At 29.5% G+C, this 18481-nt stretch overlaps 1 protein-coding gene across 1 annotated transcript in view; it reads right to left on the bottom strand.

Annotated features, from left to right (window-relative positions):
- LOC107441322 (eukaryotic translation initiation factor 4 gamma 3-like) overlaps positions 1 to 18481 on the bottom strand; it is a 49352-nt gene that overhangs the window by 20827 nt on the left and 10044 nt on the right. Inside the window, exons 6-15 of the mRNA XM_071177034.1 lie at positions 14968 to 15062; positions 13576 to 13630; positions 13078 to 13208; positions 9248 to 9340; positions 7500 to 7656; positions 3823 to 3917; positions 3283 to 3391; positions 2090 to 2187; positions 1466 to 1574; positions 620 to 717 (exon numbers count right to left, since the gene is read on the bottom strand). Coding sequence (XP_071033135.1) covers positions 620 to 717; positions 1466 to 1574; positions 2090 to 2187; positions 3283 to 3391; positions 3823 to 3917; positions 7500 to 7656; positions 9248 to 9340; positions 13078 to 13208; positions 13576 to 13630; positions 14968 to 15062 — 1040 coding nt within the window. The remainder of the gene's footprint in view (positions 1 to 619; positions 718 to 1465; positions 1575 to 2089; positions 2188 to 3282; positions 3392 to 3822; positions 3918 to 7499; positions 7657 to 9247; positions 9341 to 13077; positions 13209 to 13575; positions 13631 to 14967; positions 15063 to 18481) is intronic.

Raw genomic sequence — 18481 nt, forward strand, 5'->3', positions numbered from 1 at the left:
TATATATATATATATATATATCAGAAGGTCACAGCCGATAAACCCCTTGAACATTCATTAAAACTATGCCACTGTTAGTAGTAATAGCATCTTCTACAGCAAGGACATTCATATATGACCTTTTCTAATTTGTCGGGGATTTTAGATATGATTTTCGACAATTTTCAGTGGGTTTTTTTAACCTTTTCTTGGCATTTATAAAATATAGTATTCAAAAGGGACTCTTGGAGTTGATTGTGTCATGTAGAAAGCGACTGTGGGAGGACTGTGCTTCATTATAATTTATTTAATAGTATATAATATATAATATTATTATTTAGTTAAATTGTGTCGTATGGTGCCAATTTTATCTCTTCAAGGAAGATTAATCAGACTAACCCAATGAATGAAATATGATCTAACCTTAAATTATCATTTTATTTTTAAATGCAGTACACATCTGGGTTATTTCTACTCAGGTCAGAGGGTTCCTTAAACCAGATACAGTTACCGTATAGTGAAAAATAAAAGTGAAGTTAGCCCACAATTTAGACGACAGGTCATGTACTGTGAGTTGAACAAAAACTATTACAACTTGATTAGTTAAGGAACTAATGAACAATAAACGAAAGAAATATACCTTAGTCAGTTTTAATTTATTGGGATCATCATTGCTATTACCACTTTTACTTTTTGTAGAAGATATCAAATCCACTTCAGACATTTTAGATTTTTGAGCTAAAAAAGAAAGAAGGAAATAAAAAGGCACTGCAAAAAATTTTGAAATCACACTTGAAAATTAAAGTTCAGTAAAGTGCGTAGCAAATTCAGGGAAAAAAATTCAGAGAGTGAGTTTGAATTTTTTTTTTTACATTCATTAATTAGCTTAAAAATTTTAACTGTTAAACTTGCAGTTAATAATATCAAGCAGGCCATTGAAATTTGATGTGCGGAAAGGGTCAATTTTATTTATGAACTTTTGAGTTTTTTCTTATTTAAAACATTAGTTTACTCGAAATTTATTGCAATTTTAAGTGGTTCAGAAATTAATTCTTATTTTCTTTTGTTTCAGTAAATATTTATCCATTAATGTAAAAAAAAATATTCTCGCGACATCTTTAAGTTAAAAGCTCAGGCTTAAATTTATTGGATTTTAATGAAGACTGATTTAAAGGTGAATTAGGCTTTTAGAAATCAAATTATTCTAACCAATTAAAGCGGAACTGTTTCAGGGCTAAAGGGAGCTTGTCAGAAATGATGTATCAAATAAAAATGATTTTCCAATCCAATATAGAATTCTTCCATCGCTTTGTTCCAAAAGGGAACATTGTCTATCAAACAAGAATTTTAAATTATATAGAATGGAATTAAAGATTAAAGACGTTAACAAGTCTTCAATTTTGCTTTAAAAGGAAGTTTAAATAAATGAGAAATTTTCATAGTTCAAATAAAACAGCAATATCAAGAAAATAAATTAGAATGCAACCTGCTGCCTTCTCAGGTTTAGAAGGTCCTGCACTACCACCAATTTCATCTCCACTCAAACTTAGCGTCGCTTTTTCTGGTCCAAGCTTTATGCTGTCGGCATCACTGGGCTTTAAGAAACAAAATTAAAGTTTTTAAGCTTTCCGATAATGTAATATTTTTGTTTTATCTCACTTGAGTCTGTAATGAATTTGAATTATATGACAAATTAGAATTAGAAGTATAAATCGTTGTCATAAAATGTGTGTGTATAAATCACATTTTTTTAAGGCAGAAGAAAGTACCATAATAATTTTGTTCACTTTTGAAAACTATGTTCAGATCATTTTGAACTAGATCACAATATTACATAAAATATTTTTCGAAAAAGAAAATGCATAAAAAGGGAATGCTTCTTAGTCTAAAGAATTTGATCAGAGAGAATATTTAAAGGCTAATCTTGTCCTTGAATATGCTTTTCGCTAATCACGATGAACAATAATTCTTTTTCACAAGTAAAGCAGAAAAAAAAGAGATGAAGATTGCCTGCAATTCAGACAAGTAGTTTACACATAATAAGTTGAAAATAAAATCTTACAACTTGATTAATAAAGCAATTAATATACTATAAACGAAACAAGCAAACCTTAGTCAAATTTAATTTATTAGGATCAACACTGCTACAGGTACTTTTATTTTTTAAAGAAGACATCAAGCCCACTTCAGATATTTCAGTGTTTTCAGCTAAAAGAAAAAGAAGAAAAGTAAAGTTTAGAAAAATGGTTATTAAATCACGCTAACTACTATTTATTTAAAATGAAGTATACATTTTTTAAAAAGATAAACAAAAAGTACCTACTTCCAACTCAATGTTTAAATTTAACCACATTTTATTATTATAAGAAAAAAAAGACTTCACAGAAATTCATAGACCATCCAAGAGATTGGTTATCTTTAGAACATATAAAAATAATTTCTCTCTATATTAACTATCTCGAAGGCTACCGCCGCTTTTTGTGTGTTATACTTAGCGTAAAATTTTGTTTTGCTGCTCGAAAAACTATTAAAGCTTAGAAACTAGAGTTTACGAAGATTTGTAAAAAAGTTCAACGAGTCTAATGAGGAGGGGGGATTTAACGTTTGATTATCAAGAAAATTTTTATCTATTGCTGTAAATAATATTATGCAGGCAATTTAACAAACCGCGGAAATGCAACTACAGAGTTGGAATTTGACTTGCGGAAAGGGTCATTTTAATTTATGAACTTAACATGAGATATATTTTAAATTTTTTTCCGGAATGTTAAATTTGTTTGAAATGTATTGTGATTTTAAGTGGTTCAGAAATTTATTTTCATTTTCTTTCTTCTAAATAATGACTAATTATTTATATAATGTAAAGAAAAATAACTTCTCTCGATATCTTTATATTAAAAACGATCTCGCACTATTTATATTGAAAGTAACAAAAAAGGTAGAAAAAGTGATTAGATTTTAGTGAAGACTGATTCAGAGGTGTTGAGAAAAGCGATTAGAACTAGGTTCTGAGAAATTCAATTATTCTAATTAATTAAAATGGGGTTCAGGGTTAAAGAGAACTTATCAGAAATGGCGTATCAAATAAAAATGACCCTCCTATCCAGTATAGAATTCTCCAATTGCTTTGTTCAAAAAGGAAACATCGTCTATCAATAAGCATTTTAAATTATGTATGAATTAATTAAAGATTAAAAATGGTAACAGGTCTTCAATTTTGCTCTAAAAGAAAGTTTAAATGAAAGAGAAATTTTCATAATTCAAATAAAATAACAGTATCAAGAAAATAAATCAGAATGCAACCTGCAGCCTTATCAGGTTTAGAAGGACCTACTCTACCACCAGTTTCATCTCCACCTGAACTTTGCATTGCTCTTTCTGGTCCAAGCTTTATGCTGTCGACATCACTAGGCTTTAAAAAACAAAATTAAAGTTTTTAAGCTTTCCGACAGTATAATATTTTTACTTTATCTCATTTGAATCTGTAATGAATTTTAATTATATGACAAATAATCATTAAATGCATTAGTCGTTAAATAAAGCAATATTAATAAAAAAATTAAAAAAAAACTATTTTTTTTAACCGTGATGAGAAGACATATTAATTAAATTTAAAATGATTTTTTTCTTTATTTATCGTCTTGTTTTAAAAATTGTATGTATAAATATTATTTCTGCTCTCAAACAGACGTAAACTTAAATCTAAAAAGATTCCCCAAAATGAAGAAGAAGAAAAAACGAAATTTGTCCACAATTTAGACAAGAACATCATGGTAGTTAAACTAAAACTATTACAATTTAAATAGTAAAATAAGTAATATACAATTGGTAAAACAAACATACCTTAGTTAGTTTTAATTTATTAGGATCAACAAGACTATAACTGCTGTTTGTAGAAGACGTCCACCCATCTTCACATGTTACCATCTTACAAGGAGCTTGAAGAGAAAGTAGCGAAATAAGGAACAGATTTAAAGTCATTTTAAGTATTATTTAATTAAAAACTTTTTTCGAAGAAAAACAAATAGGTTAAGTGCAATGACTTAATTTTGAAGAAAAAAAGACACAATCATTAACATTTACATATTTACTCCATTGATTTAAATAGTCTTATTAATAGAACACCATTGCTTTTGAAAAGATACTTACATGAAGTAAAAATATCGAGAGAAAGATTATTTTATTATTTTCTTGATTCGAAATGTAAAATAAAGCATACTTCACGGAGTTATATTTCATTAGTCTGCCCATTCCAACAATTCAGCAAGTTTTATTATTATATTTTATGAGTATTACATTATCCAACACTGTCAGAATTTTCATTCCGAAATTATGATAAAATAACCGGCAGCAGTTTGTCCACCCGATTAACCGTAAAGTTTACGGTAAAAAAACATGTTTTACCTTAACGGTTTTTAAACCATTTACCACTAGCATAGTTTCATAACCATAAAAACGAAAGTTAACTGGACATCGGAGTTAAACTTTTCGTTAGGTAATGGGCATTGGAGAGTTCAGGAAATTAGAAACTCTTCATATATTGAAAATAATAGAGGAAATGTTGTGGTGTCAACGCTGAGATTCGAACCCCAGTTCTATCAGTCATGAGACTGCCAGATTAGTCCTCTCGGCTATAATATGTACGCAGTTGAACGGAACTAAGTGTCTTTATTAGGTGAGCTTAGGTGGTGTGATAAAATCCTGGTTGTTTAATCGTATTAGCTGTGTTTGCTCACAGTTAACAGATTGATTACCATCCTATTTATGGTCATTTAACTGTTTTGTTAGAATATGGCAAAATAACTTATCAATAAATTGCTATGTAACCATTTTTCCCAAAAAATTTCTAACATTGCATGTATCGCAATAGTTTGATCAGGTGAACGGTAAATAAAGTTTGAACCCCTTACATGTTAATACTTCCTTTTTGCTATTTCGCCTTACCTCGAAAACTTTTTAAGCAAAATAAGAAATGTAAACATATAATTATAAAATTCAATTATCCAAAAAATAATTCTACGCAAAAAATAATTTGAATAATTTTTTTTTATTTCATTTAATAAGAATTGAAAAAATTTTGCATTGTGTGGTATACAAATTTTTTCATTATTTAATAAAACGTAATTTTATGTAACAAAAGACTACATTTGTACGAATTCTTGTGAAATCAAAGTTTAAGTGTACAACTTTTTTTTAAAATTTGATAACTCAGAAACTATTCTCTTGGCTTTTGTATATTTTTTCAAGCTAAATTTTCCTCTTTAAAACGAAAAAAAAAAATAATTAAAAAATCGTATGCTTTACAAGATTTCTTTAACTATTATTAAATAAAACAGTAAATAATACTAAGTATTTATTAAAAATTATTTCTGCATAGAATTTTCTTTTATAAAGAGATTTTATAATAGTGTAATTTTTTTTATTCACTTATTCGAAATATGGCGGAATACACATAAAAGTATATTTAACTTCAAGGGGTTCAAACTTTCCACTGTTCTCCTAGACCAAGTTAACTGGACCGACTGAACCTAGACTGATAGTGGGTCAATAACTCAAATCAGTCAAAAACTATAACTAAATATATGTACGATATTATGTATGAAAGATATGTATATGTCACGGCGAAAGACCGAAATCGGGGATTGTTGACTGTCACCAATGAATGTCGACAAACACCAAATACGTCGGTGAAAGATCGAATATTTCATTACATTCTTGCACATTCGGACCCTCACCGGTGTATGTCGACAATCACAGATATGCTTTGGTGAATGCCCGAAATATTTATTACATTCGATTTGATATGAATTTATTCGTGGATATAATTACATTTATTCGATATTTTAACCCTACACTGATGTTTTTTTAAGGTTAAATGCCACTGCCCGGTATACATTTGCCCGGTATACCCTACACCAGGGGTGACGAACCTTTATACACCAACGTGCCATTTTTCTAGAAAATTGTTTAATGAGGTCATAGGCGTGCCGTCAAATAATTTTGACTTCGTGATTATTGGGAAAATAATAATACTGAATACTATCAACTCAAAATTCTTTATTTACATTGAAAAAAAAAACATTTTGCAATGTCTCAGTTATACGCGTAATTCATCATCAGTGTGACTTCTGTTGCTCCAGATTAGATGACAAATAACTTATATTAGGTCGTAAGAAGTTAGTTTAAGTAGGACTGTTAATTTTTTTTGCTAGTTATTTATAATTAGATTTTTATGGTTATTAATTGTTTTTTTAGAATTAATTGTTAATTTCTTTATTAATAATTGTTTATTATTTTGTTTGTTTTATGTGAATTTTAATTTAATTGTTACATATGCTTCATAGTGTATTAACAATTCATAGTGCAATAACAATTGTGATCGGTGGCGTGCCCAAAATATTGTGTCACGTGCCATTGGTTTGCCATCCCTGCCCTACACCGATGTTTTTTTTTAAGGTTAAGTGCCACTGCCCGGTATACAGTTTCCCGGTATACCCTACACTGATGTTTTTTTAAGGTCAAGTGCCATTGCCAGTATATATTTGCCCGATATTCCAAACACTGATGTTTCTTCTAATCTATCGTCAGTAAGTATTAAAATATAGAATAAATATAAATATATCAAATAAATATAATGATATTAACGAATAAATTAATATAAAATTGGATATAACAAATATTTCGGACATTCACCAAAGCGATTATGTGATTGTTGACATTCACCGGTGAGAGTCAGAAATAAGGGTATTTAGCAAATATTTCGGACATACACCAAGCGACTACGTGAATGTTGACATTCACTGGTGAATAACGACATTCTCCAGATTTCGGTGTTTCGCCGTAACATATATTCAAATAAAGTTTTGTTAGGTGTCACACACTGTTAAAATTTTCATTCTAAATTTACGGTAAAATAACTGGCAGCTGTCTGTCCATCCGATTAACCGTAAAGTTTAGGGTAAAGAACATTTCTTTCCTTTTATGATTTTGAAACCATTTACAAAAAATATGGTTAACCATGAGTAGAAAACTAAATGGTTTTCTTAACCATTTACAACTAGCATTTTTCAAAAACGTAAAAAAAAAAAATATTTAATTAGGCATAGGAGCTCGGCTTTTCATAAGTTAATGAGCATTGGAGAGAACCGGACTCTGGAAATTCTTTATGTATACAAGGGAATGGAAGAAATATTGTGGTGTCAATACTATAACTCCAGTTCTGCCAGTCATGAGATTGACAGATTAGCTGTTAGGTTATCAGACCATTAAGATTGAGTCTTAATACGTGAAAATACGATCATTGGAAGATCAAAAATTATTTTTGGAGTTCCGTCCCCTCCCCCCGCGTTGTACGTAGCAACGTTACAAATTCCTGCATTAAACTAGAACAAACAATGAAACATAGCTAGCAAAATTCATATATAATAAGAAAATGTAAATAAAATAAATCAGAATTATGGATAAGATATGCATAGTTCAAAATGTAATGCATCAAGTAATTTTAACAAAAAGTTGCGCACCAGAATTTTTAATTCTGTCTCGGTCATGAGGTACTCTTCTTTGGAAGGGTATGCTCTGCAAATCCTCTTGTTCCTCGTATGTTTCAGGTTCAGCATCTTTTTGAGTTAGTTTGATAGCTTTAGGATTCTTTTCGTCCTTTCTAGGAAGCCAATCCACCTAAAGTGCGGAAGAATTATTTCTATACTTAATTTCATAACTCAAACAAAACTAAAAAAAAATATTATGTTAAGAATTAAAGTATTACCACCTCAATGCAGGAATGCTTAGAATCACATAAATTGAAGAAGTATGAGTTTTAAAATAACAGTTCAACCTGTATGGAAAGTCGCAATTAGACAATTAACTAAGAACTTCGAGGAATCGTTTCTCATGAGACTATTAAGTGAAAGATAGACACGGGAAAATATTGAATGCGAGTCAACATATAACTATAACGAATGATAAGTAATAAAGAAGTTATGGACTTGAAAATTAATAAATTTACAATACGTATGAGCAATTTTAAGTGAAGAAATTATGTACTTAACACTAGAAAGACGGAAAATTAGTATATACCTATATTGCCTAAAAGCAGTCAAAGTGACAGGATTGTGAATGCGTAAATAAATTTGTTTAAAATTAATTTTTAACTTTTTTTATATTATTTACAGTTATTTAACAAGTTATTAGTAAATATTTAACAATAAAAAAATTATATGTTGCACAAAATGTCACAAAATTCAAAGAAATTGTGTCATTATAGACATCATTGTTTTTCTAATTGAAATTAAAAGCAGTCAAAATGACTTCCTTAGGCAATCTAGTGTTAATGGAAAAATATTTATTGTGCAAAGAAAGTCGAGTTAATACATTTATTTTTTAAGACACTGAGAAATTTTGGTTTGAACACTTTCTTTTCTTTTCAACGCAGACAATAAATTTTCGACTTTTTCCTGCAAATCAGTGTGAATACAGAAAGTTTCTTAATGTTTCAAAGGCTCCAAAATGTTGGAACTGATTGTGATTCTGCTTCATCGGTATCATTTTGAACATCCCTGAATATATCCCTGAGGATGATGTCTCCCAGGGAAATATCCCGGAGACAACACACATACGTCACATCCTATTTTTTAGGGAAGGCGCATTCATACACCATCCATCCGAAGATAGTAGTTTTGATCTGAACCAGAGCACGATCAATCTCCGATCCAGTACTCCCAGAAGTATTTATTTGTTATGGGAACTTGGAGGGCTTTGTGTGCGACCCCAGCAAATTTAGCGAGCACCAGCCACCACTTTAAACACAGGAAATCTTCAGCCAGTAGAAATCGAACTCACGACCTCTCGGACAAGGGCTTAACGTCCTACCAGCCAAGGCTATCCCGGCCCTGTATTAATATGTTAAAATGGAAATTATCCCTAAACCACTTATTTATAACAAGATTATTTTTGAACACATAAGTAACTTTTTGCTTCTTAAAATAATTCATTTTAACTAAGTTGAATAGTTCTTGCGATTCATATAGCTCTGGATTTCAGGTCTTCCTGATTTAGAGTCTCTTATTGTATCTTTTATCTTATTTATTTATCTTATTTATTTATCTTATTTATTTTATTTATTTATCTTATTTATCTCTAAGTTTCTAGATTGTGCCATAAAAGAAGATAGTCAACATTTGTTAAACATGTCAATTGATTGTCAATACAGCATTTCTAATGTGCCACACAAATTATGGGACATATGTACATAAAGTATATTTTAACGTACCTCAAGTACACCACTCCGAGCAAAAGTCGGCAAAAACTGATAGGTAGATAGTACAGGCGTTCGCTCTAGTATGTCCAACCTATGTATGTGAGGCTATGAAATAAATAAAAAATATTAAAAAAAGAATATGCCTTAACTTTTTATAATGTAAACATCTACCTCATAACTATTACTTTGTAAACAATCCGAAACTGATGAAAGCAAAGATTTTCAAATGATATTTCTCAATGCAAATTGCGTAAATAAATTAGATTGTAGATACACTTAATATGAGAAGCTTTAAAAGCAAAAAAAAAATGAGAAGCTTAGATGCAAGGATAAAACGCTAAGTGTTTCATAATTGATATAGATTAAATTTAAATATTTACCGATGCTGATACTCTTAAAGTATACACAGAGGGGAACTTGGACAAATTACTTTCTATCGTTGTTCTAGTATAATTTGTTTTCTAATTCATTTTTCCCCACATTAAGTAAAAGCAACATATGGAGGAAAATTCTTATTAATGATAGTAAATAATGTTTTGGGGCACATACTATTTTTGTTGTATTTTAACTTCATATTAAAATAATTAAACTCATTGAAAAATGATTTAAAGCAAGCACAAGAAAAGAAAACAAAATGAAGATCACTGGGGGTGATTTGAGACAGCAGATTATTTATTAAGAGGTAAATAATATCCTGTAAATTGAAATTGAAAATAAATTATGGAATAAATCAATGGAAATATTTTAAGCATCAAACTTTATTAAAATTCAATTTCTCAGGAATTATTCTGCCAATTTCGCTCACACTTTGTATTTTGCAATGCAAAATTATATTCTTTAAAATGATTTAAAAGATTGTATACCTTACAATTCAAAATTTTTTCGGTTATTAATAAAAAAAAAACAGTAAATATTTACTAAAAGTAATTTTTTGCTTGCATTTGTCTTTGGATGAACGAATTTTGTAAAAGTTTTCAATTTGCTTAAAAAGTTTTTGAGGTATAACGAAATACTCAAAAAGTGAAATTAACATTGAGGGATCCAAAGTTTGGAGCGCGCTCCTGACCAAACTATTGGGACCATATTTCCCAGATTGCAGCAACCCCCTATATTTTAGGGATCCAAATCCGTCTCAAAAAGGTATGTTTATCCAGAGAAAATAGCATTTTGTATCTGATTTCGTAACTTAAACTATCGTCTGCACTTAGTAATTTGCATGTTTGAGGTCACCCCCTTGAACCAATAAGATTGAGTAGCGTGAAGATATGACCATTAGATCAAAAGTTATTCAGGATGGGCGCGCTGTGTATTTATTAATACATTTCAAAAGTATTCCCCATCCACTGACGTGTCTAGAAAAATATTTAATCCAAACCACATTTTTGCTACAAAAAGGAATTTTTCATGTACACATTCTTTAATATTGTTATGAAATGCCATTTTTTAATAAATGAAATGCGTGACAAATATCAGATTTGGTAAGAAAACAAACAAGGTATTTTGTAAAAGTCTACAACAGTGTATTAAGATTTTATAAGAAATAACTTTTACAGATAATACAATATAAATAACTGACTTTCATTAGAGCTAAGACTAAATTTGGTTATTTTTAAAATGGCTAAGTTATTGCCACTAAAATAAAATTCTTTTAGTTATATTTGCAAAATCAAATTTACAAACAAGTTCAAACTTTCTTTATGTTCTGGAAGCAATGTGTGTAAGTTGACTTGACCATACATTCTACTAAACTCGAAAGAAATCTAAATACAAGGTTTTTATAAATTAATGGTCTTAGATACCTAATTCAGAAAACGAAAAGTAGCTATAAGAATTAAAAATAAATAAAATGTAAATACATTCTAAATCTCCCTGAATTGTAAGAGTTCTGAAATATTTTTAAAAGTTATATATATTTTTAAAAAAACGATCACAAAATAAACCTATCAATTACATTCTGACATGTTTTGTCAATCAAGTACAGGGTGACTCAAAATGAATATAACGATTCGAATATGGGAGACGGAGAAGCCTTCCACTGTAATTGAACATGAACGTGACTCAGCGAAAGTTATGAGCTTCTGCGCTATTTCATAGTGTAAATTGCACGATCCTTTTTTCTTCTGTGAGTGTTACGTCAAATATTTATCTTGACATGCTTAAGGTAGGGATAATGACACCGCTAGATACTGATTCTACAGATTACATCTTGCAGCAAGATGGAGCCCCTTCATGCTGGGGTACAATGGTTAGCACATTTTTGAATCAACATCTTCCAAACCATTAGATCAGTCGAAGTGGAGATGCCGACGATATCTTTTGCTCTTGGTCACCAGGATCTCTGAACTTGACACACTGCAATTTCTATTTATGGGGTTATGTGAAAGACCCCATGTGCTTCCCATGCTCATAACAATTTTATTCTTATTTTATAACCGTCGTTAAACATACCTTCCCAATTTTTTGAGTTTACGGCTACTAATGCTCAACTCCGTAACCTTGAAATTTTGAACCCAATCCAGCAGACAAGGGACCTGATGGACCGAGTATTGGGAGAAATTTGCCTCACTGGAGGACTTTTTGATGGAACTAACCCGCATTTAAGTTACATGGAGAGGAAAATCACAAAAAACTCACACAGTTAGCTTGACAGCAAGGGGACTCTAACCCATGATCCGTTTACCACTGAGGCTCTATCTCCTGACCCCTCATGGCTTAACCCCAAAACAATTTTATATTTATTTTATTACTATTACCGTTGTTGAGCCAATTTTAGGGTTCACGACTACTAATGTTCAACTCGGTAGCCTTGTAATTTTGAACCCAATCCAGAAGACTCCTGGATCAAGTATTGGGATAAATTTGCCTTCTTGGAGGACTTTTTGGTGGAACTAACGCGCATTTGCGTTGCATGGAGAGGAAGATCACGAGAACCTTCCACGGTTGGCCTAGCGGCAAGGGGACTCTAACCCATGATCCGTCAAACACTGAGGATATTTCACGTCAGCACTGTGCTCGGTACTAGCTGGATGAGGAATTCATATCGAATAGCCGTCGCTGGGATTCGGACCCGGTTCACCTAATTGGAAGGTGAAGGCTCTATCCCCTGAGCCCTCACGGCCCAGTATCAACACAATTGCAGAACTGTAACAACGCATTTGTAATGTTCTTGCACCTGTGACTGCACAAATGCTTCAGCGTGTAATGGATTACTGCCTAAAGGTTGACCGTGAGGCAAAGGAGGTCACATAGAAAATCTGTATTGCATGAATACAAAATTTTGAAGTTCCTTTTACATTCTGTGTAAATTTTATCGAAAAATTTTTCTTCATTGAATAGTTGTAGCCGTTTGTAATTGCTATATTCATTTTGAATTACCCTGTATAACCATAATTAAAATGTTTCTGAGAAACAAAAGCTCATAACATCTTATTTTAGTTTATAACCACCTTATGCATAATTGCTAAAGAGATGTTCAACACTTTCAATTCGGACAATGAAAGTTAAATTCAACCCTTTACAACATATCTTATTCTTTCTCAGCATCATAATATCCATAAAAATATTATCTTTATTAAAAAAACTGAGTCTTTAAACTAATGGAAACAATGTCGAAATTATTAAAATATAACATCACTTCAAAAATAAATTCAGGTTTATTTACTTAACAAAAAATAATAAAACGACTGTCTAGACTGACTGTTTAAAACATTGCAGTAAAGAATTAGAACAATTTTGATGCTATAAAACATATTGTAATGATATTGAAATTCCCTAAAATCTCTACGCTTATGCAAGAAAAATATTAAAGGTATTTTAGTATGTACAATATACAGAATAATTACTTTGTCCTTAATGATATTTAGGTTTGGCAATTTCTGAGGTTTAACTAAGGACAGAGGCGCGCATTGTAATTGAAGAAGAAAATCCCTATCGTATTGTTTCTTTCTCTCTTTATTTACAGGTCTCCATTGATCTATAAAAAAATAAAAAACAAAAAACAAACATAGTTTATAAACAAATGATTACAAATTGCAAAGGATAATTAGTATCAAAAGAATTGCACTCACGCACGCACGCACACACCACACACACTCACACCTTCTTTGTCGTTGTATTTTAGTTTGTTTAATTGTTTTATTTTATTCTGTGCTGGAGAGATTTTCTATGTCTTCATTTTCAGTTGTAGGTGAAACTGAAGATGAATCTGTTCAACTGTTCAACTTGGGAGATATCACTCTGAGATGAATTGTCAGAGAGTATTTTCCCAGGTTGAGGAATAATAGTACTAAGTAATTCACTATCTACAATTGCAGGAGATATAGGAGACAGAGGCTGCTCACCTGCTTGACTTTGAGGGACTACTGGAGCAGTTGAAACTGTCACTGCGACAACCTCCTGAAATTAGAAGAAGTCTAGTCAAAAATGGTCAGATACTAATAAATTGAGATTCTCTACACCAAGTCTTCATGCAGACACGTTATTATCTAAATAAGTATAAGTAAAGGTATATTTTAGTACTAACTGCAAGAAAATTAAAAATGAATTAATTTATCATTTATGTTAACATGACAATCTGAAATCCTTATTCAGATGTTGCAGCATTAAATAAATAAGAAAAATATTACTTAAAAATATTATTAGTGAATCTAATATTTTTTCTTTAACAGTTTAAGTGGAACAGCTTGTATGAATAGAAAATTTTATCATGAAAAATATTTAAAAGTAAATAACTAATTTATTTTTTGTTTTTTTTTTTAAAAAAAAGGTTTGATTTAAACTTAACCCAGTGCATACCAATTTAAAAAGCACTTTAAATGTGATTAACTTAAATTCATTAGCATCTACCTTCTTTAATTTTATGAAAATTATGCTTTGTCTATTGACACAACTATTTATGCTTTAAAATTATTTTAGAAACATCCAAAATAGAGTCACATAAATTTGAATCTTTAAGGTACGCAAGTTCTACTTCTTTACCTCAAATCCACCTACGTAATTTAAATCAGGCAATGTATTACCTATTCAAAAGCCGTTACTTACTAAAATAGATATTGTAAGGATAACCCAATAATTAAGTTGATCTATTTCATTTATATTTACACCTTTAGAATTTCTTGATAATCAGCCAATATAAAAAGTTTTTTAAATGTCTAAAACTGGTACCTAAAGAATTAAACACTGCACTATCAAGCAATATATTCTTCTTAAAGCAGAAAGGGCTCAGTTCAGTACCTCTTAATGCAGTCTGATGTGCACTTAATATAATTTATTTCGTTTACGTAAGTATTTATAATTTGATATTTTATTAATTATGGTTCCTTTTTGAGATAATTTAGCTTTTGAAATCAAATTTATTCGTTGTTTAAAAAATGGTAATACTTTAACAAGTACTATTTGCTTACATTTATTTTTCAAACAGTTTTAATTACCAAGTTTTGTTGCAGAACATTAGCTGTAATCCTTCCGGGGCATGCGTTTAGATCACATAAAAATTTAAACTACAAAAAGTCATTTTGGAAAAATTAAGTCTCATAAAAATTAAAAATGTGATTAAGAAGTAGTTTCTATTATTCTACTAGCTTGTCTATTTGAATATTGTTAATTTAACAATATCAGTTGTTTGCAATGTCGTATGAATGAACAATTGTACTTACAATAAAATTAGTGCGATAAATATTTGTAGCAAAGTGATTTATCCCAATTTAAGACTAGATCCAAATAGTGAAATTTACCTCTCCCTCATCAAGGAAAGCATCCATTTCTCCACCATAATTACTTTTCTTGTTATATTCAGTCTTTTTTTTTTTACCCTTGCTGCCTCTCTTTCCTGAAAAGATAAAATCTTAAGAATTTAATAATCGCCACAGTTGAAAGAATGTTTAAATATAGAGACAAATTCAGAAGAATTGTCAGAAAATGTGTAGATACAAAGAATAAAATACTATTAATGAATGAAACAAAATGTCTAGAACAAAGTAAAAAAATGAAAAATTGACTAGCAATCAAAAGTACAATTACCATCAATAACTACCAAGTATCAAACAAAATCATGAAGTAACATCAACAAGACTCTAGCACTAGTATCTTTCTACAGGATACTTTTAATAACAAGCATACACCCTTGTGCAAATTAATTGAAACAAACTTTTTTTTTCGTGTTTTTTAAAGATGTTTTGGGGTTGTTTCGGTTACAATGGGGTTGGACCTTTGCAGCCTATTGACGGTATGATGCGCTCTGAGCAGTACATTACTATTCTGGGTAAAAAAAAGTTGTTCCAGAGTTGAAGAAACGATACCCTGATGGAACAGGAATTTTTCAACAGGATTTAGCTTCCTGCCATACGTCCAAAATTGTCAAGAAATTCATGTCTGAGAATCAGATTGAGACATTCAGGGAACTCTCCAGATATCAACCCAATTGAGAATCTCTGGGCCATATGCAAGAATAGCCTATTAAATATGGACTGTATAACTATGGAGAGGCTAATCACGGCGTTAATTCATGTGTGGTACAAGGACACAAATATTATTGAACTGTAAAAAATTAGTGGAATCCATGCCGAATCGTGTCCAAATGTTAATAAAGTGTCGTAGAGATCATATTATGTACTAAAAATTTTTGAGTTTCCATAAATTTAAATAAAATAGCATTTTCTCTTAGTTTTCTGAATTTATTGAGTTTGTTTCAATTAATTTGCACAAGGGTGTGGATGTTACTAATTTAAAACAACAGAAGCGCATTTACAAAAAAAAAATTAAATAAATAAATAAACAAAAAAGTAGATTTTTTTTTATTTGAACATGGAATAATTTTTTATTCTAATATCATGGGTGACATTCTCGAAATTTGCACAAATTATTTTCTTCGTATTTTGTTAATAATTATCCCAATAAGGAAAATTAAAAATCATGAAATCCATAGTAGTAATTGCCAAAAATTCTTTCATTACGAGATTTAGTTGTTGTAATAAATAATATCGTATAAAAAATAACCGCCTCTCTTTCCTGAAAAGATAAAATGTCAAGAATTTAACAATGGTCGCTATGGAAATGTTTAAGTATAAGTCTAAAAAATTCCGAAGAGCTGTCGGAAAATGTGTAAGTACAAAGAATAAAATACTATTAATGAATGAAAGAAATGTAGAACGAATTTGAGGAATGAAAAATTGTCTGGAAATCAAAAATACAATTACAAAATTGCGTGAATCGGACTCCTTAAATGTATGTTTCGCTTAGAGATTAGGTTGTTGTAATAAATAATATCGTATAAAAAATACCGGATTTAAAACTATGGAAAAATCAATAGCAATAACTGCCAAAAATTCCATAGAATCATTGCCTTAAAAAGTAAATACCCAAATGCATGATTCGAATTTTCCATATTGTTTGAAATAGATCGGGATATTTAAAATCAACATGAAAATCAATAACTTGCGAAAATACAATCGAAAAATAACATCGACTTACGATATTATCGGCATAAATTGAGTGCATCAAAAAGTGATTATCTAAATGCATGATTACGTGTAAATTTCTGTCGAAAAGAAAAGTAAAATGTTTTTCTTTTCAAAAGAAAACCTTTCTGCAAGAAGGATCTGCTACAAAGTTGACGTATGTGTGATTCAATCTCGGGGAATTCAATTGTAGGAAAATCTCATTGAATTCCCAAAATTAATTTGTTAGGGGAAAGGCCATGAAGTTAATTCATTACGCAAAAATGAAGGATAACTTTTGACACGTTATAGTACCACAAACTGGCTTAACATTTCTTTGGAAATATGCCTTACCTTTAGCGAGTGAAATTTTTTTTGTATATACATAAATTTTAGATAGAGATTTAATATCAAATATCGATATTCTCGATATTTAATATCATATTCTCTTTTTAAAACATACCTATATGTAAAATATACAGGCTCATAGCATCGTTATTAGAATTATTTTCACAAAAAGCACAACTTATTAAAGAGATCATGCTTATTTTCTCTCCTAAATGCTTTAAATATATTTATTCAATTCAACACTATTAAGTTAAAATACAGAAAATTATTAACTCCCAATAAATTAAAATATTGTCAATACACAAAAAGAAGGAGTAGAATTATAATATGTCAACATAACTACAATCAAGAAATTAGACTTACGTGCTCTAATATAAATCTTAAAAACTTGATTATCTTTATAAAATAGTCTTATTTTCTTGTTTAAAACGTTCTATGAATCAATATCATATGAAATTTCAATATATTTTTCAAATCGAAAAATACACTTCGAAGTGTTATTTAACTCTGATATAAAGAACGTAAATATTTACTTTAAATATGCTTCAAACTTAACTGCACTCTTTAACATCAGTTGAATAAATTATTTCTAAATAACTAGAATTTGGGTTTTATTATTATAAATCCTTTCTTACTCCACCTTCTCCAAGTTTTAATTTTTATTTTTGAAGTAGGATATTTTTATAAATAAAACTAATTAATTTAGTAAGTTATCTATTTTCAAATTAACTATCTAATAAATTCCATAATATATAAACTAACTGAATTTAATTTTTTTCAGCCATGACAAAAATGAATACTGAATACTATCTGTTTAAAATATTCATGATACATTACTCAATTACTCATTGAAAACATGTCTTTCTAACATATTCACTTGGGTCACAAATTAAAAGGATCAAATGAAAGATATTTATCTATAACCAGGTAAAGAAAATACTAGAATCACGTTTTTCATACTCACATTTATTATAAATCAAAATTGAAAACATTAAGCAACGATATACTATTTAAGTATTTATACAGACAATAGACAACAAAATTACAGATTTTTCTTTAAAAAGATTTTTTTTAAAATTTGAAAAAAAAAACTTGCATTAAAAAAAAAGTTGGGTTTGAACTGATTAAATTTTGTTTATAATGATATTAAATATTACAGAAAAAATTTCTATAAATATCTTTTAAATCTGATAGAATTACCTAGAAACATGCAAAAATACATTTTTATTAACATATTACAGCTGATCATGATACATTTTACTGAGGAGACACATTACATAACCAATCAAAATTCCAGATCTTACTAAAATATTTTATTTGTGATTAAATAAGAAAATTGTTAAACAAAATAAGTGTAAATCAGCAATTTCACTAGCAAAAATACAAAATATTTAAAAATAATTAAAATAGTTTATTACTAACATTTTACGTCAAAAATAATAAATAATTAACAATGGCAATTAAC

Source organism: Parasteatoda tepidariorum, chromosome 2 (genome assembly GCF_043381705.1).
Source record: "Parasteatoda tepidariorum isolate YZ-2023 chromosome 2, CAS_Ptep_4.0, whole genome shotgun sequence".
Classification (NCBI taxonomy): Eukaryota; Metazoa; Arthropoda; class Arachnida; order Araneae; family Theridiidae; genus Parasteatoda; species Parasteatoda tepidariorum.